General features: G+C 37.7%; 1 protein-coding gene and 1 long non-coding RNA gene across 3 annotated transcripts; one reads left to right on the forward strand and one right to left on the reverse strand.

Moving 5' to 3' along the window:
* Positions 1-13,394: 13,394 nt before the first annotated feature.
* On the forward strand, positions 13,395-27,469 carry LOC110841622. 2 transcript variants are annotated; one of them, XM_035846676.1, is made up of 8 exons: positions 13,395-13,477; positions 20,659-20,779; positions 20,866-21,021; positions 21,652-22,459; positions 23,003-25,364; positions 25,773-25,896; positions 25,987-26,115; positions 26,206-27,469. In XM_035846676.1, exons 5-8 carry the CDS (start codon positions 24,870-24,872, stop codon positions 27,288-27,290), a joined length of 1,833 nt encoding a protein of 610 aa, XP_035702569.1. In that variant the 5' UTR covers positions 13,395-13,477; positions 20,659-20,779; positions 20,866-21,021; positions 21,652-22,459; positions 23,003-24,869; the 3' UTR covers positions 27,291-27,469. The 2 variants fall into 2 exon arrangements, with proteins under 2 accessions (XP_035702569.1, XP_035702570.1); XM_035846677.1 differs by having other exon boundaries at positions 21,652-22,218; positions 22,326-25,364.
* On the reverse strand, positions 18,783-19,476 carry LOC118434025. Its single transcript, XR_004833716.1, has 3 exons — positions 19,141-19,476; positions 18,993-19,060; positions 18,783-18,898 (listed from the first exon to the last, which is right to left on the reverse strand). It is a non-coding gene; the product is annotated as an uncharacterized LOC118434025 (long non-coding RNA).
* Positions 27,470-27,749: the final 280 nt, after the last annotated feature.

The raw sequence follows: 27,749 nt of genomic DNA on the forward strand, positions 1-27,749 counted from the left end.
ATTGCAATTATGAAGATCTAATTTATGCATGACATATTAAAGGGGGAATACCACCAAATTATGGAAATTCCAGTTTTGTGATTGATCAAGTTGGCCACAATTTGATTTATGTCCATCTATTTATGTCCATCTATCTATTAGATTAAAAAGCTAATTCCGACGGATTAGTGAGCAGTAAATATAAATTTCGTCATGTTTTCATTCGCTGTCAGATTTTAAACTAAAGAATGTACAGTATCAAAATGAATAATGGATCTGCTGAATCACCAGCAGAATATCGGTTGTATGTAAATGAATGTATATGAAACTTCCGAAGTGCTCCCAAGTGGATCACCCGCAACATACATACATACATACCAATACAGATATATAGCAACCACTTGGAAATTTTCGTTATAAGGAAAAGTCGCTGGTTTCTCACTCAATCGACCCAATTCTTGTTTCCCTTTATTGTAAAGTGGGGGCGATCTTTCATAAATTTAGATACCCAGCTATGTAGGTAGTCTCCTTCATACTGTAATTGCGAAACGCAACCATTCACCACCATCAAAACTTTTTTCTGGGAGGTTATATCGAAAAATCCCTTAGGATAGCACTAGATTAGGTCCGTAATTGATTTTTCGGTCTCTATTTTTTTTATCTAAAACGCAGTGGCGTTCCTCGGATTGGGACGGCCTGGAGCACATATTGAGTCCGGCCTTTTCAAAACTGGTGTAAATATCTAGTCACTACTACATTGTATGTATCTTGCTTCAAAGTGCGTCGCAGAATTAAGTGAGAATTAAAGCTTAGTACTCGGGATGGAATTTTGACGCCAAGGTGCATGATTCTTTGATCCTATCAAATTACTCCTTCCCAGGAGTTCGGAATTTCACTACAATGTGCAGCAAAGAGGAGTGTTTCTTCAAAGCAACTGTAAAGCGTTCTCTTCCCAGTTGTTGCCAGGGTATGCTCAGGGTTCGCTACCCCGGGTTTTTGTGGGTTGGGGTTTTTGGGGTTTTTGTGGGTTTTTGGGGTATCAAATCTCCGGAAAACCCCTAATGCTTAATGGGGTTTTTGCGGGTTTTTGTGGGTTTTTGTGGGTTTTTCCGGGGTTTTTGTGGGTTTTTCCGGGGTTTTTGTAGGATTTTGAGGTAGATTGAAACAAAATCCCTTAAACTACAACGTAGATCAATGCTAATTAACTTTTCTGCTTCATCTTGAAAGTTTGAGAATTTTCATTTGCGACTTGAATTTCCAAATATCATTGCATATATCCAGATTTACATGTCAAACATAAATTTTCGATGTAACAGTCCAAATCAATGATAACGGTTAAAATTGCATGTTAAAATTGTATATAAAATTCAGAGTTGTATATAACAAGAGAAAATTAGTTTATCTCTAATATATAATTTTACGAATTCTGGTTCAAACTGCCCCAAAATCTACAAAAATCCACAAAAACCCACAAAAACCCAAAAACCCCAAAAACCCCGGAAAAACCCCAGGGGTTGGGTTTTTCTACAAAAACCCCGGGGTTTGAAATTTAATGCTGATTTATTTATTTATTAAATAATTGCTGAACTTACTTTCCCTTAATTTTTTTGACAACTTATTTATGAATTATAATCCCCCGGTAGTTTTATTTTATGCAACTCTCTCCCAAATTCTGACCGCCACATTGACCGGTCTTGTTTCCGCTTCAGAATTATAGAAACGTAACCCTCGGAAGAAATCGTATTTTATACCGGTCGCAGGATAACCCCCGATATAAACGGCGTCCGATCCGGTGCCATTGGCTGGCACGGAAATCCCTACAATTTGGTCGTTCAACTGATTTTGATATTCTACTTTCTCCAGACGACTGCTACTTCCGGGCTGAACAGAGCCGCCAAAGGGGGCCGAGGAACCTCCCTCAGTTCGAAAGAACACACCGGAATACAAATCCGAGATGATGTTCCATTTCACAAGTGGCCAAAGATCGTGGGGCGGAGCGTTGTAGGGCAGCTGGACGTAGATGAATCCGATCGGTACTGCAAAAATTGATCAGGAAAGTGTTACATCAAAAATTTGAGTATTGCAAAACTTACTAAGGTTCATGAAATTTGCGACATTTCGTAAACTGTTGCTGAGTTAACACTGAATTTTGGTGATAAATTTGAAAATCCAAACGGACATGTTTCTACATAATATGTAGGTACATAAGAATATATTATATTCTTATGTACCTATGTGCATATTTATTTCACAAGTAAATTTCGCAACTTTTTGCGAAAAGGGTTGTTAAGTAATTGTAATAGAGGAGAAGTTTGCGTGAACACAGCGAATTTTAGTTTTTTTAAATTCGTACACTGTCCAGCAGCAGAAAATGCATGGAACTAAGTTATCCCAAGGTTCAATTCGAGCCAAAAAATAGAAGTCCAAAATTATTGCGAATTGAATAAATATGTAATGCAAAAAAAAATTGTTTAAAAATTTAAAAATTCCTTTCATAAGAAGTACCTGTAAAACGATTAATTACTTAATTACCTGGATTTTCCACAATTTTGACCATCTTCTCCTTCATAATGTTCAATTCATCACTTAATTTAACCAGCACATTTTCCAACTCACTCAACCGGATGCCCGGTTTGCTCTGACAAAGGACAAAATTTCTCTTTTTGCACGGAATATCTCGCCAATTTCGTGAAGCCCCCAATAATTCGACGCATCCATTGTTGCCGGCGTCCTTACTGGGGAAAGAGGGGGCCCATGAGGAGAAAGAAAAATCGGATCCGTCCACCCAACCGAATTTATTCCCACTTCGCCGAGCCCCACCCAACCAGACCGAATCGGCTGGCGTTATCAAGACGGAAGTCTGTTTTGATAACCACTCCGTCACCAAGGTTTGTTCCGCGGGGGTTTTAATGGTTATCATTTGTGGCGAGTGGGACACGTCGGAGTAACTGGAACATATCTGCGACGCGTCGTGATACGGTTTGAGGTCATCATGGAGACGGACGCATTTCGTCGGGGTGAGAGCAAACCAATCGAATGGGCAGGATGAGAAGGCTAAAAAAGAACTAATTTTAACATTTACTGATAAGTATGTCTGTAAACTGTGCATATTTGTGCACAAATTACAATTATCTTACACCGTTTGGAAAAGAGACGGGTGACGATAATTTGCAAATGTACAAGTTGTAGTAGATATTTAAAAGTGCAAAAATATTTTTTTATATAGTTTCCAAAAAAAATTTGTGTTTGAATTTCGAGTAATTGAGGATATCTTTAAAACTGGATATTTTAAAATTTCTAATTTTCTTGGATTTGCTTTATTTATATCCGTCAAATTTTTGTTCAAGTACCAAAATTTCATGATTGTGTCACCTGATTGGGGAAAAGTTCCGCAAATGCTTAAAAATACAAAATGCTTAGAAAGTAGGAGGAATGTTTTCCTTTGCATTTTTATGAAGTTTGGTGAAATAATAACTAACTAAAATTTGAGTGGATTGACACGTTTGATGGCTTGATAAATAAAGTGGAAGCAATTTGTTGACATTTGGGTAACACGCATCTACGAAATTGGAATGCGCTTCCTCTTTCTATCCTCTTTGTTGAGTTCAACCTGGTTTAATTTCCGTTTTATACGCTATACTTACCGTGACATGGACATACATATTTATATATTTACTGTGTAACGCTCCCTATTCTTTTATGGGATTGCGTGTCCTGATTCACATCCACTTTCGCGGATGCCCCTTTTCTTTGTGTCGTTGTGCAATAAACTTGTAGTAGAAACTCACTTTTTTATAAGAATTATGATTAAATTTATTTACATCAATACCGACTGAAAAATATTGACTTTACAGAAATGCTCGTATTATAAATACGTGGGAGAGCTAATCCTATTATTTAAATTTTAACTAATTATCTAGACAGGAACTTATTATTAAGTTTCCGAAGCCTTAAACCTTGAACTTGATCTTGATGATCACTAAAACTAAACCTGCTGATCCTGAATCTAAACCTACACTTTTCTTCTCTTCTCTCTCTGCTTACTCTATATATACGTGATCACATAAGCCACGCCTACTTGATCACTACCTTTACTTACGCTACATATGCACAAACTACGCCCTCATGATCATGATGATCATGATGACGTAGGCATCATTCTGTGCTCCTCATTCCTATCCTCTCTTCCCCTTCGTGATCTCCTCCTGCACACAATATGGTTTGGACACACATGAGAGGCGAGATACATATGAAAACTACATCTATGTATTTTGAATCCCTTCACCTTTGAAATGCTGATGTCACATTTGCATCAGCGTTCCAAAGGTTGCACTCCCCTCCCCGAACGTTACGTAACAATGGAACCTGTCCACCATGAAGTAACGTAAAGAGAGTTGGACGCAGGGCCAAAGTTAAACTAACTAATCTTATAGCTAGATATATTAATAAAAATTATTTTGATAACCTACTTAATTTTGTACTTCTTAATATTATGTGTAAAAACTATGACACCGCATTTTATATCCTGGAATCTGATATCACTAAAGTACTATTTATCCTATTTGTAACATGTACTATGTATACTACCAGTGTGACGTCATGATGACTACTGTGTGTTACATATATATGTATTGAAGTAATACACAAATCAAAATTTCATGAATTTGTATCTAGAGAACTAACCTTGACCGATTATTTTTTCTTTCTAAATATTAATGTACTACTATAGACTTATCATAAATAAATTTACTAGATATTTCCTATGAAAATTTTTGTTCCAAAATTCCTGAACTTTAACATTGGAAAAATGGAAATTTCAAAATTTCCCTACAATTGAACCTTGCCATACGAAATTTTAATGCTACTATATTATCCTATGATTACTTATAGCTAGAATTCATACTTATTGGCTTAACCCAAGATCGATAACCACCATTTTATAACCTTGTATAAAGCTGTACCATGTATACATATGTATATATATGTAATGTAGGGATACAAAATCAAAATTTTATGAATTTTTATCTCTAAAACTATTGGAGCCTTTTTTATGTTTGTCGTTAAATCTTATTATACATCTAAACATCTATCATATATAATTTTTATAACTTATATTTCCGAAAAATTTTCCCACAAAATTCCTAAGTTCTACATTGGAAAATGGGAACTTTCAAAATTTCGAAGAATCTAATGGGGCCTTTTCCAAATTTATTTTTATTCCTAGGGTACTAACTTATTATCTATTACTTGTGTAAATTTGAAGAATTTTTCCCGAACAATTATTGAGAAACAATTTTTTGAAATCTACGAGTCACCATCACACCATGTTAATCAAGTTACTCTTACTCAAAGCTTATATTAAATGGAAAAATCACTGTAAACATGTTCAACAAATCCAACCAACCAAGATTTTTGCGACTTACGAAGATTGTTGAGGGACTCAGAGGACTGCACGATGTGAAATCTACTCATTTTTTGTGCAATTTCTCTGGATTTGACCTTGGCTAGTTCGTCACGTCGCCAAGACGCACCCTATTGCGTGGCCACTAGTTAATACCACATTAGAACTACGTTAGCTTTGACCTTGAAGGGCTCATCACCCCTCAAGACGCCACCGAACTTCATTCTTTCGAAGATGAGAGAAATTCACCATCAAACATCCTAAGAATTACACTCATTACCGAGGATACTTGTGACCACCGGCTATATTATTATGTCGATCTTTTAAGTAGCCTACGACTACGTCTTGGAGGTGGTGGAGGAGATTGTGAACTATTTCTAGGGTTTACTACATTTTGAAAATTTGAAATTGGACTAAGAATTGGCATTTCTCGAGAAATTACTTCTTGATTATCAGGTTGATGTGACTCATTGGTTCTAATTGGACTTAATTTAGGAATACTATGTCTACGATTACTAGGACTATTTTTAGGTAAATTAGCATTATTAATTGGTACATCATCACCATATACAGCATCATCATTATTATTAATTGTATCAAGAGTATCCTTATCTGACAAGAAGATGATGCGTCGACATTGGATTGTTGAGTTGGGGTCGACGTAATTTGTGATGGTTGTGTCAATTGTGGCGATGTCTGAGGCTGGCGCGGATGGTATCGTCGTAAAAACTGGATATGGAGTGGAGATTTAACGACGCCATCAGGAAATGTGACTTCATACGTCAGCTTGCCGACACTTTTAGAGATGACTCCCACTCCTGGACGAAAGAGAGGGCAAAGACCAGCCGTTATCCCTTTGTCCTTCTCAGAGAGAGTGGTGTCTCGGATGACTACATGGTCTCCAACTTGGAAATGGTCATCTCTATGGCGTTGGTCATAGTACTCCTTTTGTTTCTCTTTGGGTCGGGTCAGGTTCTGAGTGACAAGAGAAAGAATTTTAAGATACTGATTATGCCTGTCAAATATAATTTCTTGAAATGTTTTTGGAATTGACTTCTTTAAAACTTTTAATTCAGAGTCAGTGAGGCCGACATTAATATCGAAAGGTAATTTTGGGTCATTATTCAAAAGAATTGAGGCAGGAGTAAAACCTGTAGACTCTTGAGTTGACGTGTTAATGGCTAATTGTAGAAAAGGAATCTGATTTGACCATTTATTATGAGCCTGGTCATCAAGATAAGCTCTAATCATAGTTTTAACTGTTCGATTGGCTCTTTCTGTCAGATTGGATTGTGGGTGATAAATACTGGTAAATTTTTGGGTAACCTTCCATTGATTACACAAAAATTTTAAAATTGTAGACGTAAAATTGGTACCATTGTCACTCACAATCGTCTCTGGCATACCAAATCTACAAAATACCTGTTCTTCCAATATTTTACCAATTACCGCGGCGGAAGTGCTTCGCAGAGGAAACAATTCCACCCCCTTACTGAACCCATCAATGATGACTAAAAGATGGGTAAATCCTCCAGGAGAAGACTTAATGTAGGGGCCCATGAGATCCATATAAAGGGTGGCCCACGGTTTTTGGACTGGCGACGATTGCATCAAACCAGGAGGTTTCCGATTGTCGAATTTCACGCGCTGACAGATGTCACAGGTGGCGATGTAGTCCACAATCTGTTGACGCATGTTTCGGAAAAATGCGCTCTTCTTGTGTCTGTCCATTGTTTTGTCAACGCCCAAGTGACCACTATAGACAGCGTCATGGAAAGTGGCGAGGACCTCAGGTACCAGAGAAGATGGAATCACCGGAACGATGGTGGGAGTTTTGGTATAATAGACCACCCCATTGATCGTCTCAAAGTCAGGGGACGAGTAATGTGCAGTCATCTCCTCTGGACATCGTTTTTGGTGACGCTGGATGACTTCACGGGCCAGCTGGAGGGAACATGCCTGAATTGGTGGGTACATGTACTCCTCATCTTTGTCAACTTCTGTGGAATCTGTACCTGGATTACGTGATAAAAAATCTGCGACACAGTTATCACGACCTTTTATATGTTGAATATATGGGGACCATTCTTGCAACTTCCAAGACCATCTCATCAACCTGGCATTCGTATTTTTCATGCTCTCTAGGTATGTGAGGGCTTGGTTGTCCGTCTGGAGAATAAATTCGTGACCATCAAGGTACTCACGAAATTTCTCCAGACCGAAGAGAATTCCGTAACACTCTTGCTCTGCTGTTGAGTAATTACGTTCCTCTGAGGAGAAAGTTTTGCTTGCAAAACTAATGACTTTCTTCTCCCCATATTCGTCTAATTGAGAGATGTACGCTCCTACTCCGATATTACTGGCGTCTGTTCTCAAAATGAAAGGCTTTCCAGTGATCGGGTGGGCTAATACTACTTCTTTAAGAAATGCGGCTTTGAGTGCATGAAAGGCCCGTTTTGCGGCGGGTGTTTCGTGATAAGCACTTTTGTTTGAGGTCAACTTACAAAGTGGTTCCGCTAAAATGGCCATATGGTCAATAAATCCATGATACCATTGAATCATCCCAAGAAAAGTCTTTAAAAGTTTTCTTGTGGATGGAAATTCAAAATTTTGAATGGCCCTTACTTTTTCTGGGTCCATTTCTATGCCTTTGGAGGACACAATGTGACCTAGGAAGGTTGCGCGATTCTTCCCAAAATGGCATTTTGATTTCTTAAGTGTCAGGCCAGCTTTTGGAAACCGTTCTAAGACGGTCTCAAGATGCGTTTTGTGATCACTAAAGTTTTCACTAAATACGAGGACATCAACTTGATAGATTAACACAAATTCATCGAGACCCGCAAGAAGCTCGTTCATCATCCTCTGATAGGACGCCACAGCATTCTTGAGTCCGAAGCACATCATGTTAAACTCAAAAAGGCCCCTTTGGGTACAGAATGAGGTGTATTTGCGGCTCTTACGATCCATAGGGATCTGCCAGTACCCTTTCTCTGCATCCATTGTACTGATATACTTTGCGTTGGCCAACTTACGGAGAAGGTCATGAACGCGTGGAATGGGAAAACTGTCATGCTCGGTATATCTATTGATGTGTCTCAAATCAACACAAAATCGCCAAGTCCCATCCGTTTTCTCTTTCAAAAGAACAGGACTTGCGTATGGGGAATCTGATGGACGGATCACCCCCAACTTTAGCATTTCGTCAACTTGCCGGTTGATCTCTGCGTGTTTGTGGGGTGCCGTTGGATACGGACGCTGTCTCTTTGGATGCTCCTCCATCATTTTTATTGTGTGTTTGACACCTTTTATTCTCCCTAATGGGGCATCGACTACGTCGGGAAACTTTTTGATAAGCTCCTTCAGTTGGTCGGATTCAAATTCACTCACTAATTGTAAATTGCAATTGGAGACGTGAACTTTACTAACTGTGAGCGGGGACTGTTGACTTGGAAAGGAGTCTGACAAACCCCATTCAAGTGACCCTATGTCCAACACTAACCCACAATTATGAAGAAAGTCCATGCCCAAGAGCATTTCATTTGAACTGTTCATGACAGCAAATGTGTGAGTGTATTCACGATCATTTAAATTAAATTTTAAGGTAACCATACCAGTAGGAAGAGACTCAGTACCATCTAGCATGATAACTGGTCCTTCTACCCATTTATTTACAGAAAATCCTTTCCCTAATACTTTCCTAAGCGATTTTAAAGTTACAATTGAAATCGTAGAACCAGTATCTGCTAAGGCATTTAATTTACAGGAGGGGAAAGTAATAGGAAGGATAGGAATTAGTCGATTTGGATTTTGAATTAGAGGATGAGTAACCACAAATCTGTGGATGGTTACTCCCTCCTCCCGTTTCCCGTCGCATCTTGTGACGATTGTTGACGCTGAGAGTGTTGATCACTCCCTTGACCACAATTCACTTGAGGTTGTTGACGACGACGACAATTCTGGGTGGTATGGTTGCTTAAATGTGGACAAAATGTACACACTTTCGGTCGTCCTTGTTGCCGGAAAGGTGCCACTTGTTGTTGTTGCTGTTGTAGTTGTTGTTGTTGTTGTTGTCTATTATTTGAGGGTGGTGGAGACTTCCTTCCAGAATTTGCAGAATTTGTTTGATGAGATTCCACTTTCTTCTCACCTTTTTGCCAGGATTTGTACTTGTTGTGGGACTTCTCTTGTACACGACGCTCAATTTTTGACGCATAGTTGATGAGATCCACAACTGTTGCAGCACGACTCGCAAGAAGATTTGCTTTCAAGTACGGGAGGGCTCTTTCTGCAATGAAGGTGACAATTTCTGCTTCTTTGTTATTTGTTGTCATCCTGTTCACTTTCCGGTACTGAAGGTCCGTCTCGAAGGCGAACTTCTGGAACGGTTCATTGTCATTCTGCCTACGTAAAAGTAATTTCTCTAGTGCAGCATGAAGATCAGAATCCGATGCATACATGGTGATAAAATGTTTCTTAAAATCGTCCCATGTACGAGCAAAAAGCTTTCGTTCGTTGCCACCATAATGATTGCTTGGGGTCTTGATTGAAGACTGCAGGCAGTGATAGTATCCAATCTTTCCGAAGAAAGCGCTTCCGTTCCATGTGATTCTCCAATTCCATGATGAAATTTTCAGCAGAATCAATGTTCGGGTTAAATTTTGGTGGAGGGATATTGCCTACTGAATGAAATAAAACGGGTCCTGATGAGGAAGAACGAGTTTGCATGATTGCGTCCGTAGGATTTACGGGGATTTCTTCCTCTTTCCGTTCCATGATTCTGGGACCAGAGATGCACCACGCCGGAATCTCATCATTTTTGTTCTCACTTAGAGGGTTAGTGACTTGTGGTGGAGAATGCGCCAAGAATTGCGGTGGTGGAGGACATGACAAGAATTGTGGTGGTGGAGGGACGCCAAGAAGTTCCACGCAAGATGAGGGGTCATCTTGAGTTGGTAGCGTGGGCTTCATCTCCTTGGAAGGAGCTTGAACCCTTGAATTTGCATGGATGAACTCATGGATGATGCTGGACTGAGCTTGAATAGTTTGGTCTTGCTTATCTATGGCAGTTTGCATCCTCGTCAATTGTTCATGAATCCATGTGACCTCGTCTTCAAATAATGACTTCATGGAATCTTGAAAACTTCCCATTTCCTTTTCCACAATAGCATAATTGCTTTTTATGCAAGATGCTAAATGGTTCCTGTATCGTCCTATTTGTTCACCAAGGTGCCTAATCTTCTCATCTACATATTCCTGGAAGGGCAGATTTGACTGTTGAGGGTACGGGTTGTCATAACCAATAAGGCCGGTAAGGATAGGAGAGGGAGAATTATGCAAAGCTGCCTGTTGCGATACCAATTGTCCTACTGCTTCGTGCCTATTGTCACAACGAATATCAAATTCTGATAAGAGTTGTTTGACCCTAACTTCTAGGCTATTCACCCGACGCCACAATGCATCGGTTTGCTCACCAAGTTGGGAATTTTGATGATTACTCGTTAGAATGAAAATTTGAGCAATTTCAGAGGTTAACGAATCAAAAATGCGTCTAATTCTTACAAATTGATCATGATTTTTGTTCTGGGCGGCAAAAATGATCTCGATATCCCTATTCAGAACGTTTAACTGGTTACCTACTTTTTTACGACGACGATCCGCATTCACAGATTCAAAACGTGGAATCATCCAACAAGGTAAGTGAGGCAAAATGTACTTTGTTACCAGACTGTTCACCAGGACACCGAGCAAAAGGAGAACCGCAGCAATTCCAAACACTTCCATCATGAAGAGAAATCCCCCATACCACCATGATGACGATACGAGGGGCGCTGTTGCCTCTGAGGTCACGTTTCCCTTGAGGTTGGTGAGTCCGGTCATGTCGACGAAACCGAAGAGTTGAGTCAGCATTCCCATGATGTCGGATGTCGTTGCACCATGCAGGAAGTGAAGGAATATGTAATTTAATACGTAAAACACACTTTCCACTGCCAACGACTCGAAACTGTTCACCAACTTCTCCAAACTCACTGTTTATGCCCTTCGCACTTTTTATCGCGAAGGATTTCCAAGTTTACTATTGCACTTTTTGACACTAAGTAAGGGTTTCGAAGCACCAATTTGTAACGCTCCCTATTCTTTTATGGGATTGCGTGTCCTGATTCACATCCACTTTCGCGGATGCCCCTTTTCTTTGTGTCGTTGTGCAATAAACTTGTTGTAGAAACTCACTTTTTTATAAGAATTATGATTAAATTTATTTACATCAATACCGACTGAAAAATATTGACTTTACAGAAATGCTCGTATTATAAATACGTGGGAGAGCTAATCCTATTATTTAAATTTTAACTAATTATCTAGACAGGAACTTATTATTAAGTTTCCGAAGCCTTAAACCTTGAACTTGATCTTGATGATCACTAAAACTAAACCTGCTGATCCTGAATCTAAACCTACACTTTTCTTCTCTTCTCTCTCTGCTTACTCTATATATACGTGATCACATAAGCCACGCCTACTTGATCACTACCTTTACTTACGCTACATATGCACAAACTACGCCCTCATGATCATGATGATCATGATGACGTAGGCATCATTCTGTGCTCCTCATTCCTATCCTCTCTTCCCCTTCGTGATCTCCTCCTGCACACAATATGGTTTGGACACACATGAGAGGCGAGATACATATGAAAACTACATCTATGTATTTTGAATCCCTTGACCTTTGAAATGCTGATGTCACATTTGCATCAGCGTTCCAAAGGTTGCAACTGATATTTGGACTCAACAGGTATTGGCTTTACGAAATAAGATCTACACATTTGTGGATGTACATATGTAAAGCATGCACTGTTAAAAATCTGGCAGAGCCACATAGATACTCCGTGCTGGTATTGATTTGGTAATTATAATTTACTACCGAATTGGTAGTAAATGTAATTTATGAGTGGTAAATTTTTCATTACCACAGCATTACCGAACGGTAATTCCCGTTAATACCTGTTCCGGTAGAGTCACATACATACGTACTCCGGTCGGTAATGATTTAATATCAATTTTCTAATAGTGTGCAGTACTATCAAGTTTGGTATAGGTGTCGACCCTTAACGCGTTGGACACCTATGTATGTTCCCTAGTAAGTATGGGGCAAGAAAGGCTAACTAATCCTACAATGCATCAATTGAATGACAGGAAACTCAAAAAATCATATATGTACATATGTCCAAAATTTTATCGATTAAAATAAACCTGATTTTACGTTTAGGTAAATAACAGGCTTTAGGGTTTACTATTTATGTATTTGATTCAACGCTAACGTAGCCTTTAGATTTCTACGTTGTTCAAAGTTTTAATCGGTATTATTCGGTATAAGGATGAGCAACCGTTTGTTACATTGTGTATTGGTTCTTATATAGGCACATATGACATTTATGGACTGGTCACTGATTGAAAGTGTCAACTTATTTTGACCTGCAGAAAATGAATGCATGAATCGAATGTTATGAAACTTTTGTGCAATGCTAACAATGACCAGACTGAAGTTTTTTTATCCTTTAATGGTCAAAATACACCTTCCCTATATATGTCTCAGTTTGCGTATAATTTCGTAATATGTAATACACTAGTGTAGAAGCCCGTCAATTGACGTGAAAAATAGGCACGTCGATAAGCCCGTTACCCCAACATTAGTGAAGTTAGCCTCTCCTGTTCTCTCTGCAGAGTGGAGAGTGGAAAGGAGAGGCTAACTTCTCAAAAAAGCCACCGACCCAGCAGCGATACACTCGCCTGCTTTATATAGTTTAGATATGTATGACATATGTACATACTATGGATGTCATATGTATTTACATTCCAGTAAGCACTGTAGTAAACATAATCGATAAAGCTCCAGGTATGTATGTTTAATGTGATATGATGGCTTTGCTTATCTCATCCGGTCATTGTCCTTAAGCTCACACTTAAGACCTCAACATACACAAATTTTCGGTTTTTACACATTCATAAGACAAGTGGATTGGAGGAAGTTAACCCAGGCTCTAGATTCCAGAGATGACCAGTCTGGGTTTATTCATCGTATATAAATTAATACGCATTGTAAGTATTTGCATACCTATATACATACATACATATATATGTACACTGTAAAGCATCCGGTAGAGTCACATATGTACCCCGTACTGGTATTGACTTGGTAATAATTCCCTACCGGAATGGTAATAATTTGATTCGGAGTGGTAACGATTTCATTACCACCATATTACTACGCGGTAACGATCGATATTACCGATGCCGGTAGAGTCATACATGTACGTCGTCCGGTAATAATACGTAATGATTCAATACCAATTGCCTAAGAGTGTATAATTACATACATGTTCTTGCACTTGTATGCATTATTCGATTGACCATCAGACTATGAATTGAATACATTATAACTACAAGATATTACTAAGGGGTGTTGATTTAATTCGTCCCAGATGTGTATTTTTGGGCTCCAACTAGATTCACGCATAACCTTCAAACAACCTAATAATTGTTTTTGAAAGTTTACAATGAGTAGAATGAAGATAAGTCCGGATCATGTGCATCACCAGAAGAACCCACGTTTTCACCGCTTTTGAGTTATACGCTTTCAAAAATTTTGGCAAAATCTCATCGAATTAAATCAACATCCTTTACATATTTACGTATTTGATCATATGTACATACATAAAATGAGTGATTATGTGAGTAATTGGTGAAAGTTTGGCAGATTGTTTTCACCAATTTGAGTAAATGCTGTTTTCGAATATAGTAAACTTTCTACATAATGTGTTTATGTTCATGAGTAACTAGTGAAATGTGAGATTATGTGTGCTAAATATTGTGATGAATTTCTGATGAATGATTTTTAAGTGTGCTGGTTTGTATGTGAATTAACTTGCTCTGAACAACTTTTGGTTAAGTTTAAACGTTATAACGACGATAACATTTATTCACTATTTTTGAGTTGTAAATATCTACATACTTGTCAATTGATACTACACTCTTAGAAAAATCAATACCAGATCAATACCAGGCGGTATTCATATGTGACTCTACCGTTGCGGTATTGAATCAATACCAACTGGTATCATTTTACATTAATACCGTCACGGTATGGATGTGAAATTTGCTGTATTGATTTTGTACTGCTTTGGTATTATTATATTTATACTTGACGGTATTAATCTTTGTACACTCGGTATTGAATCACCTAAGCACGGTAGTGACACACGATATCCTTTGGTATTATATTCGTTACCATAAATGACCATGAATCAATACCACGAAATGCAATCATGAAACCGAACGGTATTAAATATTTAGACACTAGTACTGCCTGGTATTGATTTAAAATTTATTTATTTTACCTTTTGCATGAAAAACTTTACAATAAATACATAGTACACACTACGCAATAAGAATTTAAGGAATCTGTATATAATAAAACGACAAAGGGGTAATATATAAATAATTACAATAGTATATACTACAGAAAGTGTCTAGAAATAACAAATGATCCGGAAATGTTACAATTATGTTTAACCTCCATTGCGTCGTGCTCAACTAGATTTTTAGCATTAATAACATGGTATCTATTATCTATTTCCTTAATCCTATAAGCAAATAAATGACGATCAAAATACTCTACAGCTAGCTCTTTGAGAATTAAAAGGCATGCATTAGGCTCAGGTAAAATGAATTCAGTTATTAAACCAAACTTTGGGAAGACCGGTCCAACGCCGTAGCAAACTACAAAGTTCTTTCTGTAATTATATCCGTTGAACCAAATTTGATTTGTGCTCAACATTTCCGTTTCAATCCCAATGCTATTATCGCCCAAAAATATCACTACAGGTTCAATTATATCAAATGAATCTTCAAACTCGGATAATTTTACTTGAAAAATTTTGTCGGTTTTCAACCCGTAGTGACACTTAATGCTTTTAAAGACGCGAGAACTATATTGTTGATGTCTCATTGCGAGAGAATAACAAATATTTTTGAAATTTCTATTATTTTGGGCTAGTTGCGCAAAATAATTGTGCTTGCCTTCGAAACGCATTGTCCTCAGAGAAATTAAAGGGCCCGATTGTTTAATAATATAAGGATAGTGGCACATAAAATGGTGTTTGGGTATCAAATTTTGGTTGGGAAATAACTCTTTAAACAGACAGTGGTGTTTGATAATTGTGGACTTCAACCTCAAAATTGAAGAATCAGAAAACCTTCTAGAAAATATGTAACTCGTACACTCTAACAAGTGCAATATCAGTTCCCAATATTTGCAATGTTCTTGATCAATAATCAAGTCTCCAAGTATTACAGGTAAAAATCTAATTAAACACCACATTTGAGCGGCCTTTTGCCCTATTTTGTTTCCTGGTCCATCTAAACGCACAGGGTTGGGTTTATTTTTGGATTCTAAATATCCATAATCAAAAGCTAATATGCGATAATTAATTGTTTCAAGTGTAAAACAACCCAAACCTATTAACTTCTGCAAAACTATTTTTATCTCATAGGGGATGACACCTTCTAACATGTCATGCATTATATCAACCATAGGAGATTTTAAAAAATTAAAATGACAAAGTTTGTTTAATTCACACGAACGTTGGACCCCGAAAGTTTTTGAATTTAAGTGTAAGTCGTAATTAGCAATATTTCTAATTGACATTTTTTCGTGGTCAAATTCTTCTTGAGTTTCAATTTTTGAAATATAACAGATTCTACAAAAATAATTTGAATTAAAAGATTCTGCAAAACCCAACAGAGAATTGCCACCTAAATTGTCAAATACTACGGAGCAAATGGTCCCCCGAAATATATCATCACCAACTAAAATTCCGGTCGTTTCGAGAATTTTAATATCGGGAATGATGTGTTCCAGTATAGCATTATGGCCATATTTTTTGGCATCCTCACTATAAAACAGAGCAAGCAAGTGAATTTGAGACAGTTGAGAATGTATAGAATCCGGAAAATTTCTTAAAGTAAAATATAGACCCCCTAACTTATGGACACCCTTTTTTGACCCCAAAGGATTGACTGTCTCGAAATCGTCATAAAACAGTTGCAATTGAATGGAGTTGGGAAATTCTGAGAACAAAGTGTTTGTTTTAAAGGCTTCTGAATCTGAAAATTTTTCAATGATTCCATTTAAATTTACTTGCATTTTAAAGTAATTAGACAATTCCGGTGCACGTAAAATTTTCTCTAATGTGTTTAGGAGAGGGATGTACATAAATGTATCCTCGACAACTATTTGCTGCCGCTTGCCCTGTCGAACTTGAACCTCAATCCTACTACCTAAGCTAATTTCCCGTGGTAAAATTAATTTATCATGTTTTTCATAGTTTTTGCCGCTGGTATCCAGTTCTTACTTTACCAAAGCTTGACAACAGCGATTTAATCTGCGAGGAAAAAAGGTCAAAGTTTTCTTGCTTATTAAAAGTTTGTTTCCCTAACTTATTAATTAAATCAATTATTTCGTGGACCGCATACTCCATTTGCTTTGCGATAAAATCCAACTCCGAGTTAGTAACACCATTTGCCGATAAAGAGGAACAAAATTCCCCCAAAACATTTCCAACTATTTCAATACCAGTTTCAATCGAAATGTTTCTAAAATTGTCTAAATTTTCTAGTTCGTTAAAGTTTTCATATAAATTATCATTTAACAATCTACTACCGGATTCTAACTTAGGATAATTTTCGTTTGACTCGAAATTGAAATTAAGATCTGCCATTAAATCATGAGATTTTAAGTGGCGAATAAAACCACTCCAACTAGCTATCGGTACGTTGCACGTACTATAAGGACAAATTAATTGAGCAAGGTTAATATGGTTAAAGTTATGTATGTACTTAACATGACTAATAAATTCGGTAGCTCCTAAAACTATTTTGTTACAACGGGGACAAACAAACATTATTCTGCACTTTCTGCAAGAATTCCGCTGAGCTGGGCAGACACGGATTTAATTTTCCGGGAGAGATCTGTAGTTTCGATGTCAATATTGTAAATAAAGACTTGCAGAAACTTCCAAAAACCTTGCAAATTTTTGTCGTACTCTGCTCCAAACACGTAATGAGATTTAAAGAGAAGATCGGCCGCCTCAGTGATGTTGCTGGCTTCTATTGGCAGCAGGACTTTATCCACGACAAGATAGAATGATGACAGGTTCTTCTTATCATTGCCTAAACACAAAAGGTTGGGCTGTTTTTTCTCTTCGTCCCATGTGTCCAGGATGGATTGAAGTGGGGTTCCACTCTATATATCAAATAATTATAAAGCAAAATTTTTTAGGTTCAAAATTGTGTGGAAAGATTAAATATTTTCATACCTTATAATATGAAATTAATAAGTTTTTTGCATCTGATATTTTACACCGACTCGCTTTCCCCTTCCCTTGTGCAGCTGGAGGAATTAAGTGCAAAAGCACAAAAATTGCTGCCACGGAAGTATCCCAATTTGCTATAAAATATTATCCAGCAAAAACCAAAATTAATTATGAACTAGGACATTATTACGATTTTACTAACCACACTCATCAGCCAAAAATGTCACAAGCGATGGAGATGTAGTAAAATGTTTCGATTTTTCCAGCAGCTTTGGTGCAAATTTTGGCCAAATATTTAGAAAATAACTACGAGACTCCTTTTTCATTAATGAAAATTCATGTGAAATCTAAAATAAAAATTTACAGAATATAAGATGGGACATTAAATATATATCTATGACCTGTAATGAAATGTTTTAATGACACTTTAGCTTCACGTTTACCATAAATCCGCATTCTGAAAATTTTTTGTAAACAATAAGGATTGACTGAGGGTTATTTTGTCTCATCTGCTCTCGATGTGGCAAAGTAATTTCCATCAATCTTCTTATTTCGACTGCTCCGGATTTTGCACAGGTTCCGTTTAGGCGATTTATCAGTCCATCGTAATCAACGTCGTCGCCTAACTCCACAAGCTTTGAGACTTTGGCGGTGGGGCCGCCTTCTCGAATCCGGGTTGTCTTACTTGCTTTTGCTTTTCTCGTTGTATTCAGATTCTTGTGGATGTTCCTTAATCGTGTTTGGATTAGTCCGGAAGGTCCAACTTCATCAAACAAGATGTTCTGAAGTTTTGAAGAATAATTACTATAATTATTTAAATTATTAGAAGCAAATTTGACGTACTAAACCATTAGCTGATCCTGCGTAGCGCCAACATGGGACAATTTCAATAATAGCCTCTGCTAATAGTTTTTGATCCGCGGAACTTGGTGATTCCCTGTAGACATTTTTATTAATTACACAAATATCAAAGTTATTATAGTTATAGCAAGTTTTTATATAATTCACCCCTTAATTTCCACGAGCTTTGATACAAACTGCTTTATAAGAATGGTTGCAGATTTATCATCTACAAAATTTTTAGAATGACACTGCGACACACGACCTGATTCGTCTCGTCATCTTGTTGCAGGAAATTGTGCAGCATCTAAATGAAGAATAATTAATTATTAAAGTCCAGCAATTATTGGTAAATTTTTTGTTCTTTAGAAAAATTAGTTTGTATTGGTAAATGTATTTACCAGGCCAAAATTATCTTGAAATCCATATTCACGTCCGGAAATAGGAATCAGTGACGTGGATGATCTCGCTACAAAATAATAAATACAAAAATATACAGCAATTAATTACTATAAAGCGTAAAGTGTAAAAAAAGGTTTGTTTCCTTACTATTAACTATCTGTAAGTCCGACCTTGGCGGGCTGCCATCAGTGAGGTTGACAGTAAATTCAGAATATTCTTCACCAGCCAATTTAAAAACAAGGTTTGGAATTCCACTGAGTTCCAATAAAATAGGGAATGTATCTATGTCGACCTCCGCACCTTGATCGTCCTCCAAATTGATGATTGACTCATCGTCTAATCCATATTTGTTTCTGACTGAAAATTAAATAAATATAATTAATTCCTTAGCTAAAACCCTCAAGATTATAGTAAAGAGAAAAATTTTCAGGCTTACCCGTTGATAAGAAAGTGTCAAAGTTTCCATCCAAAGAAATCAATTTCTTCCCCCCCAAAGAATTGCCCACCCGAACTAATTTCGAAGAACTCATTATCGAAAGCAAATCGACTTCCAAACTGCAAGCGAGTAGTTTGCAAATCCCGGGCTGATGTTTATACCGGACAAATTCGAGACGGGGTAAAAGTGGTATAAAATCCATACCCATCAGTATTGTTGTTATACCACGTCAGTATTACTATTTAATACTGTCCAAGTTCAAAAATCCGGTATCGATTTTCCGTAAAATTTTGATACCACATCGTCACCTCTTGATGATACCGGTGAGACGGTATTAAAATTTTTCATGGATCAATACCCAGTTTCTAAGAGTGTACCAGTTATTTAATTACTACTTGGGACAATTTGATACAGTTAGTTAAGACAATATTTACAAGTTCACATTCTCAATTGAGGCAGATTGAGAATCGCTATACAGTCTTGTGCAGAGGTTGTAAGGCTCTGCCAAGTTACTAGATGTTACTGCTGCCGAGACGGCGACCGTATTTATGTCAAACGGTCGGACGGGATGGAAGCGGGTGTACGTTCAGGAATTTGAACGCCAAAACTGAAAGCGCATTCCTGAAAGCTCTAAAAATAGAAGAACTTTCAGGTATGCGTACACAATTCCTTAGAGTTCATGCTAAAAATAGAACTTATGGAATTCGCTACATCGTCTTGACCTGACATGTACATACATACGTTACATAACTACAACAGTTACTGCCATGTAACTGTTCATCTAAAAATAAACAAACTGGAATGTGTCTCCAGACATTTATATTTCCGCATTTATGGAATTCATGCATTCCGCGGATTTCTTAATTAGCATATTTATTTATCTACAAAATACACTTCATGTTTCTAAACATAATGTGGATTTTCTAAATACGTTAATATTCTTTAAAGTAAGAAAATCGAAATATTTACAACATAGACATTGTACGATCTAAGGAAAGGCTGCCCACATGCCCCTTTCAGATCTTGATGCCCTTGGCATATTTGGCACCGTTAGGTGAACGATTCATGCTTAATTTTGATTCCATGACCACACTTGCGCCCACCAGACCCACTTAAGGGCCCTTTGAGCGGGCCGTCACCATGACGGTTTCACAAGCCCTTGCTCGATGTAATTATGAAATACCAAAATATAAGAATTAATGCTCACAAATTTGGAAACACATACATAGGAAATATCTACGATACCCGGGATAGACTGTTCGAGCAATGAAACGTACTGCGAGCCGGATGGAAAATGTATTCCAATAAGCAATTCTTCAAACTGTGGCGTGGCAGAGAGTAAAAGCGATGGTAAAATTGCCTAAATCTAGGTGTATGTATAACGAAATCTAACAAATTATTAGGCCTTTCATCAATAGTATCCTGTTTCACTGTAGGGCGGAATCTCGACCCCGGTACATTATATCTTACCTCGGGGAGTATCCTAAGTTTTGTGATCATTGCCATTGTAGTTTCTACTGTGATCGGGATTTCAGTCTTCCTTAGGCAAAAAATGAAAACTAATGATAATGTGTCAACCAGGTCACAATCAGGTAATCTTTGTACTTTAGTACCTATGTCCGAGGGTGAACCAAAAAAGAGCTGGAGCAAAAGGCAGGAAACGAATTTGCATCAAAATCTTTGCACAATATCAAACTTGAAATTTGTGGCACATGTAACAGGGGGTGGATGGGGCTTAGAAAATAGCGATTTTTGCGTGATATAATTCTTAGATGTCCCCTAGCGTTTTGAAGTGATTCGTTTTCTCTGAAGATTTTCAACCTTAAAAATTCATTGTGGCCGCTGTAGTTAATTAACCTAGGAAGTTGAAAAAAATCTATTTGAGGTTTATTATCAAGCACAAAATTCGATTTAAATCGTTCCACTTCCTACTTATTCCAGCTATTTCTTGGTTCACCCTCGTACAAATGTACATACTCTCCATCCACGGAAGATTAAACTTTTACAGAAATTGAGAATTCTGTCAAACTACGCGACTGCCAGTCTCAACTTCCCTCAAATAATGTCGACGGAAAACGTTGAGACTGACAGTGGCGTAGTTTCTCAGAATTCTCTGTAAAAGTTCAATCCTGCGTGGATGGAGAGTACATACACATTTATACGTACTCACGTGCATATTTACTCATTTAACAATTATCTTTATATTACATGATCAACGAAAGATATTCCAATGCAAGTAATCTCTCGTCCGCCCGAAGTGCAACTTCTCCTGCCCCCACCTCACCCGATTACTCCTTTAACACCTCCCTGGAAAAGTAACCCTTCCCTAATCTGTCTTTCCTACTTGGGCGAAGAATTTTTCGGAAAAGTGTACCAAGTTGAGGACCAAGCCGCAATTGCTCCCCCGACCGGATATGCTATCAAATGTATCGACATGAAAAAAACCCTTCGCAGTTGCAGTAGTCCTTGTACTGATCACACATCTTCCCCATCGGACGAAAGTATTACTCTTAAAAATTCCATGAACCTTCTCCTCAACGAGATGCAAATCATGGACGAACTCTCATCCGACCATGTCGTTCGTTACTATGGTTGCTGGGCAGAAGCGGAAGATTGCAGTCAACTCGTCTTAACAAAGTATCGATTAAAGAAATATATTCACGAGTTGATCAAGGATTCCAATAATTCCGCGACATCCACCCAAAATTCGCCCTTGAGTCACATCTTCATCCGGATGGAGCTATGTCACTCCACTTTAAAACATTATTTGCAAGCATACCCTGAACAAGGTGGGGATGAAATTAGTATTGTTCAACAGGTTGCGACTGGACTCCTCTACGTGCATTCGAAAGGTTACATTCATCGAGATATTAAACCAGGAAATATATTTTTTAAGGTAGAATCGTCTTCGGGAAAGTTGACGTGGAAAATTGGGGACTTTGGTTTAGCAGTGATGAGCAGAGACGAAGGAAACGTAGGGGCGGCGGGGACATATCTTTATCAAAGTCCGGAAATGAGGGAGCGATTAAGGTATACGGATAAGACGGATTTGTACAGTTTGGGGTTAGTTTGGGTCGAAATTTTACATAGGGAAAGAAGGAACTCGGATAGATCTGCAGTTTTTGGTAATTTGCGAGGTTACAGTGGAATTGAGAGACGTAAATACATGAATAATTGTTGCATGGGAAAGTTCAAGAAAGTGGTGAAGATTGTGGATCAGTTGCTAATTGCAGATCCGGGAAGTCGCATTTGTTCCGATAAGTTGTGCACCTTATTGAAATGTTTAAAGGAAAATGAAGTCAGTACATATAACGCCGTAAGAATTTAACGCTGCGTTTTTTAAAAAAGTTATCAGCAAAATTTAAATTTTCGAAAAACGAAAATAAGCAAATTTGAAAGCTGTGAAATCACACGCTTAAAAATTGAAAAGCTGCAGATTCACGGGCCGTGATTCACGGCCCTAGAAATTATTTTTTAGGCTCGTAACGTCATTACCAATCCGCAGACTGGTAAAACCTTTACCAGTCTTGGGATTGGTAAAGGCAGACCAACAAATTTGAAAAATGCCATCAGACGAAGAAAAGGAAATGCAAAACATTCCACTATTATGAACCCGAATGTCGACCCCCCGCCCCACAGGGTCAATGGAAGTTTCGAGATGAGCGCTATAATGCATTCTGCAAAGCGAGAGGGCCGGTTGAGACTGGGAAATTACTCCAACCCCACACTTCTCCTCCTCCTCCTCTCGTGAGGAGCAGCCTTAAGATGTCCAGTAATACTTGGAGATGCAAAATAAATAAATTGACCTAACCCAAAATAGTACTTAAATTGAACATAACTATTGCAATGTCATGAAGAGTAGATGTACATATGTAGATACATACATAAATATTCTGTGTATGCATCCTTGTTCTCATAATATGATCGTGTAAATTTACAAACTTATGCACATATCGGTATCTATGTACATATCTAAGCAGTGATTTTAAGTTTATATAACCAAATACTTCGGATTTATTAAGTAATTCAACGATAACGTAAGCTCTATATTTTTACGTCGTTCACAGTTTTAATCGGTTGAGGATGAGCTAGAGGTCGTCATCTTATATACTGGTAAAACTTCACATACATATTTACACACATATATACATACGTACGTTTATACTGATGTGAGTATGCTTAAGTTTGCATTAAATAAGTATGTATGTACATATGTACATATACATATTTATACTTATTTACGTGCATCCCTGTATGCACTGCGAAATCATGCGATAAAGCTCCTGGTACGTATATTGTGATTGTATCACTTATCTGGCTTATCGTATCCGGTCACTGCCATTGCAATTTTCGATTTATGCACATTCACTAGTAGGTTCGACAATATAATTATTTCCAGACAAACTCAATCCAGAGATGACCAATCCTGGTTTATTCGTCGTAAATTAATATACCTTGTATGTATGTAGATAAGTACCGTACTTACATACATACAGAGATAAATAATATAGCGTGTATTTACATATTAAAGTGTTCTTGCAGTTGTTGATATATGTTACTCGATAGGGCATCAAGCTATTGAATAAATTATTACGACAAGATAAACAGATCATACACATGTAAATTGAGCGATCATGTGAGTACATGAATATTCCGACATAGTTTGGCAAGTTGGCTTAGTGATTGTAAGTTAACGATTTTTTGGACTGTAGTAAACTTTCTAAATCTATAAGGTACACTTCCTAACTAAATTAATACCCTTTAAGGTAAGAACATTACAACATTACATTTGTAGTAGAATTAAAAATTTGTACGATCTGAGGAGAGGTTCTTTACATGCCCCTCTCAAATCTTGATGCCGTTTACATATTTGGTACCCCCAAAAAGTTATGAACCTACAACTTGCAGGCTACAAGCTTCCAACTTGCATTAAAAATCCTGTGTTGTTCGTACATATTTTTACATTTCTGTGATCCCAGACATATACGTACTTATGTCATCATACACATGTACATATGTATCCAGTAGAAATGTTAAAGTTTAGAATTTTTAGATTTTCATTACATGATACTGCTCTTGAATTATTTGAAAAATCCAAATTTCGAGAAAGGAACTATCTAGACCAATAATATTTAAGAAATATAAAAATTCGGCCAAAATTGGATATTTTGGGGACAAACAAAAACAAGTCTTCTTTCGTGTTTTTCACACTTCTGAATCGGTCTGGCGAGCGAAAATGTATCCATGGAATCAAAACACTTCCGGGTTCTGTATCGTGTAGAGGAACCAAATAATCACAGGGCATCCATCAAGATCTGGGAGTGGCATGTATTTAGATAACCTCTCCTCCTCTCGTAAGATGTAATTACACTTTTGTTGCAGGAACAGGGTCCAATTCATGTACGCACAACCATCCAATACATACATCTGATTCAGAGAAATGCACGTGAAGCTTCATAGCAAATTCTTCCAATGCGATGCAGACGTATCGAGAAAAGCGTGTAAAAAGTTTTATACCATGAAATGCAGTTCTGTGGGTGTTCCCGATGATAGAGTTTCCTCAGAGAAATGTATAAGTATCTGGGAAAATCTCGATTGTGACCATGATTTGACGGAAATAGGGCACGGAACTTTGCGCAATGATAATACTAGTTCCCTAAAAATTAATGATGGGAGCAGGAAGTGGGTTAACGAGAAGTCTTTCTTTATGGTGTGTGAGAATAACTGTATTTTGGGTGGGTTTAAATGTGGTAACAAAAGGTGTATCAACACTGGCTCGATGTGTAACGAAAAAAATTGTACGAATAGTGACGACGAAATTATGTGTTATATGTCCAAGTCCGAAGTTTACCCCAAAACGACGGAAGAAATCCATGAAATTACAATTAGTCCTTCAGAGTCAAGTGCAGAGGAGGGCCAAAAATGGGCTACACAAGTAAGTGTGACAAACATTAACACCAGACTTGCTAGTTTGGGTCAGCGCACCACACCGCGAACCACACCAGCCAAATCTGAAACTTAGCGCACCACACCGCGAACCACACCGGCCAAGCCTGAAACTTAGCGCGCCACACCACAAACCACACCAACAAAAATTCAAAATTAAGCGCACCACACCGCGAACCAGCGCACCACACAGCGAACCACACCAGCAAAAGTCTCAAACCCAGCGAACCACACCGGGTGTGGTTCGCTGTGGTTCGGAGCGCATTTTTTGCGAACCAGTGGTGCGCCGATCCAGAAACTAGCAAGTGTGATTAACACTTAGACACGTGACGGGCTTGAATTACAAATTATTAAATTAACTAATGTATGTATTTCTTACAAATTTCGATACAAATAGGATAAATCTGATACGATACCCGGCACAAACTGTTCGAGCAATGAAACGTACTGCGAGACAGATGGGAAATGTATTTTAATAAGCAACGTATCAAACTGTGTCGAGGCTGATGTTAAAAATAATGGTAAAATTATCTACTTGTATTTATTAGATACAAAATCTAGCGATTTACTAGTTCTTTAATTCACCAATAAAGTATTCCATTTCGCTGCAGGGTGGAACCCAGGCGACCCAGGTGTACTAACCTTTGTCGTCATTGGCATTGCAGTTTTTACTCTTATAGGAATTTGCATTGCGGTCTTCGTTAAGAAAAAAAAGAAAAAGAGTAAAAGGTCACGATCAGGTAATCTATATGCAGATATGTAGATAAATAATTTTTACTCATTTAAGCTTAATTTTTATCCAATTTAACGATTAATTTTATCAATAACAGATATTCCACTGCCACCAATCCATCAAGAGTTGCAACTCCTCCTCCCCTCACCTCACCCTGTTTTCCCTTTAACACCTCCCTGGAAAAGCAACCCTTCCTTAATCTGTCTTTCTCTCTTGGGTGAAGGCTTCTTCGGAAAAGTGTATCAAGTCGAAGATCAAGCCGCAATTATTTCCCCGACCTGTTATGCTATCAAATGTATCGACATGAAAAAAACGCTTCGGAATTGTAGTGGTACTTCCACTACATCATCTACTACATCGGCCCAATCCACTGGAAGCGTTAATCTAAACAACTATATGACCACTCTGGTAAATGAGATGCAAATCATGGACCAACTCTCATCCGACCAAGTCGTTCGTTACTATGGTTGCTGGGCAGAAGCGGAAGATTGCAGTCAACTCGTCTTAACGAAGTCTCGATTAGAAGAGTATATTCACGAGTTGATCGCGAATTCCAATAATTCCGTGACGTCCACCCAAAATTCGCCCTTGAGTCACATTTTCATCAAGATGGAACTATGTCACACTACCTTAAAAAATTATTTGCAAGCGTACCCTGAACAAGTTGGGGATGAGATCAGCATCGTTCAACAGGTTGCGACTGGACTCCTCTACGTACATTCGAAAGGTTACATTCATCGGGATATTAAACCTGGAAACATATTTTGTAAGGTGGAAGAATCGTCTGGGAAGTTGACGTGGAAAATTGGCGACTTTGGTTTAGCAGTGATGAGCACAGAAGGCGGAAACGTTGGGGTGGCTGGGACTTATCGGTATCAAAGTCCGGAAATGAGGAAGCATTCGCGGTATACGCTTAAGACGGATTTGTACAGTTTGGGGTTAGTTTGGGTCGAAATTTTATATAGGAATTCAGATAAGTCTGCAGTTTTTGAAAAAGTGCGAGGTTTTAATGGGATTGAGAGACGTAAATACTTGAATACTTGTTGCCTCGGAAAGTTCAAGAACGTGGTGAAGATTGTGGATCTGTTGCTAATTTCAGAACCAGATAGTCGAATTTGTTCCGGAAAGTTGTGCAACTTGTTGAAATCTTTTAATGCAAATGAAGTCAGTATAATAATTTAGGGATGCCCGATGTAACATAAATAAATTTACATAGATGTGTAATGTAATGCGCATACAAATAATTTCTGTAAAAATCACAGTTGTAGGAGCATTAAATTCCCGAGTCCTTAAATATGTACTTAACCTTACCTTTAAATATATCAAGTATGGAAATGCAAAGTAAGTAAATAAATTCCTCTACCCCAAAATAATTCACGTAAAACTTTATTGACAAACCGGATAAACGTACACAATAAGGGCGTGTTGATAGTTCACGTAATTATCATTCGATCAATACTATTTTTTTATTGCCAGAATTTTTGCTTTCATGGAAGTTATTTTTTTTCCAGTCAATGAAAATCATAATTGACCGAGTGAAGTGATGATGAAGACATACATTCCATTAAACTATGTGTAAACACGCCTTATGATGAGAGAATTAGTTAGCGAACCAACTTGTAGCATAGTCCAGTCGAACAT

This window comes from Folsomia candida, unplaced genomic scaffold, assembly GCF_002217175.1.
Source record: "Folsomia candida strain VU population unplaced genomic scaffold, ASM221717v1 Fcan01_Sc001, whole genome shotgun sequence".
Classification (NCBI taxonomy): Eukaryota; Metazoa; Arthropoda; class Collembola; order Entomobryomorpha; family Isotomidae; genus Folsomia; species Folsomia candida.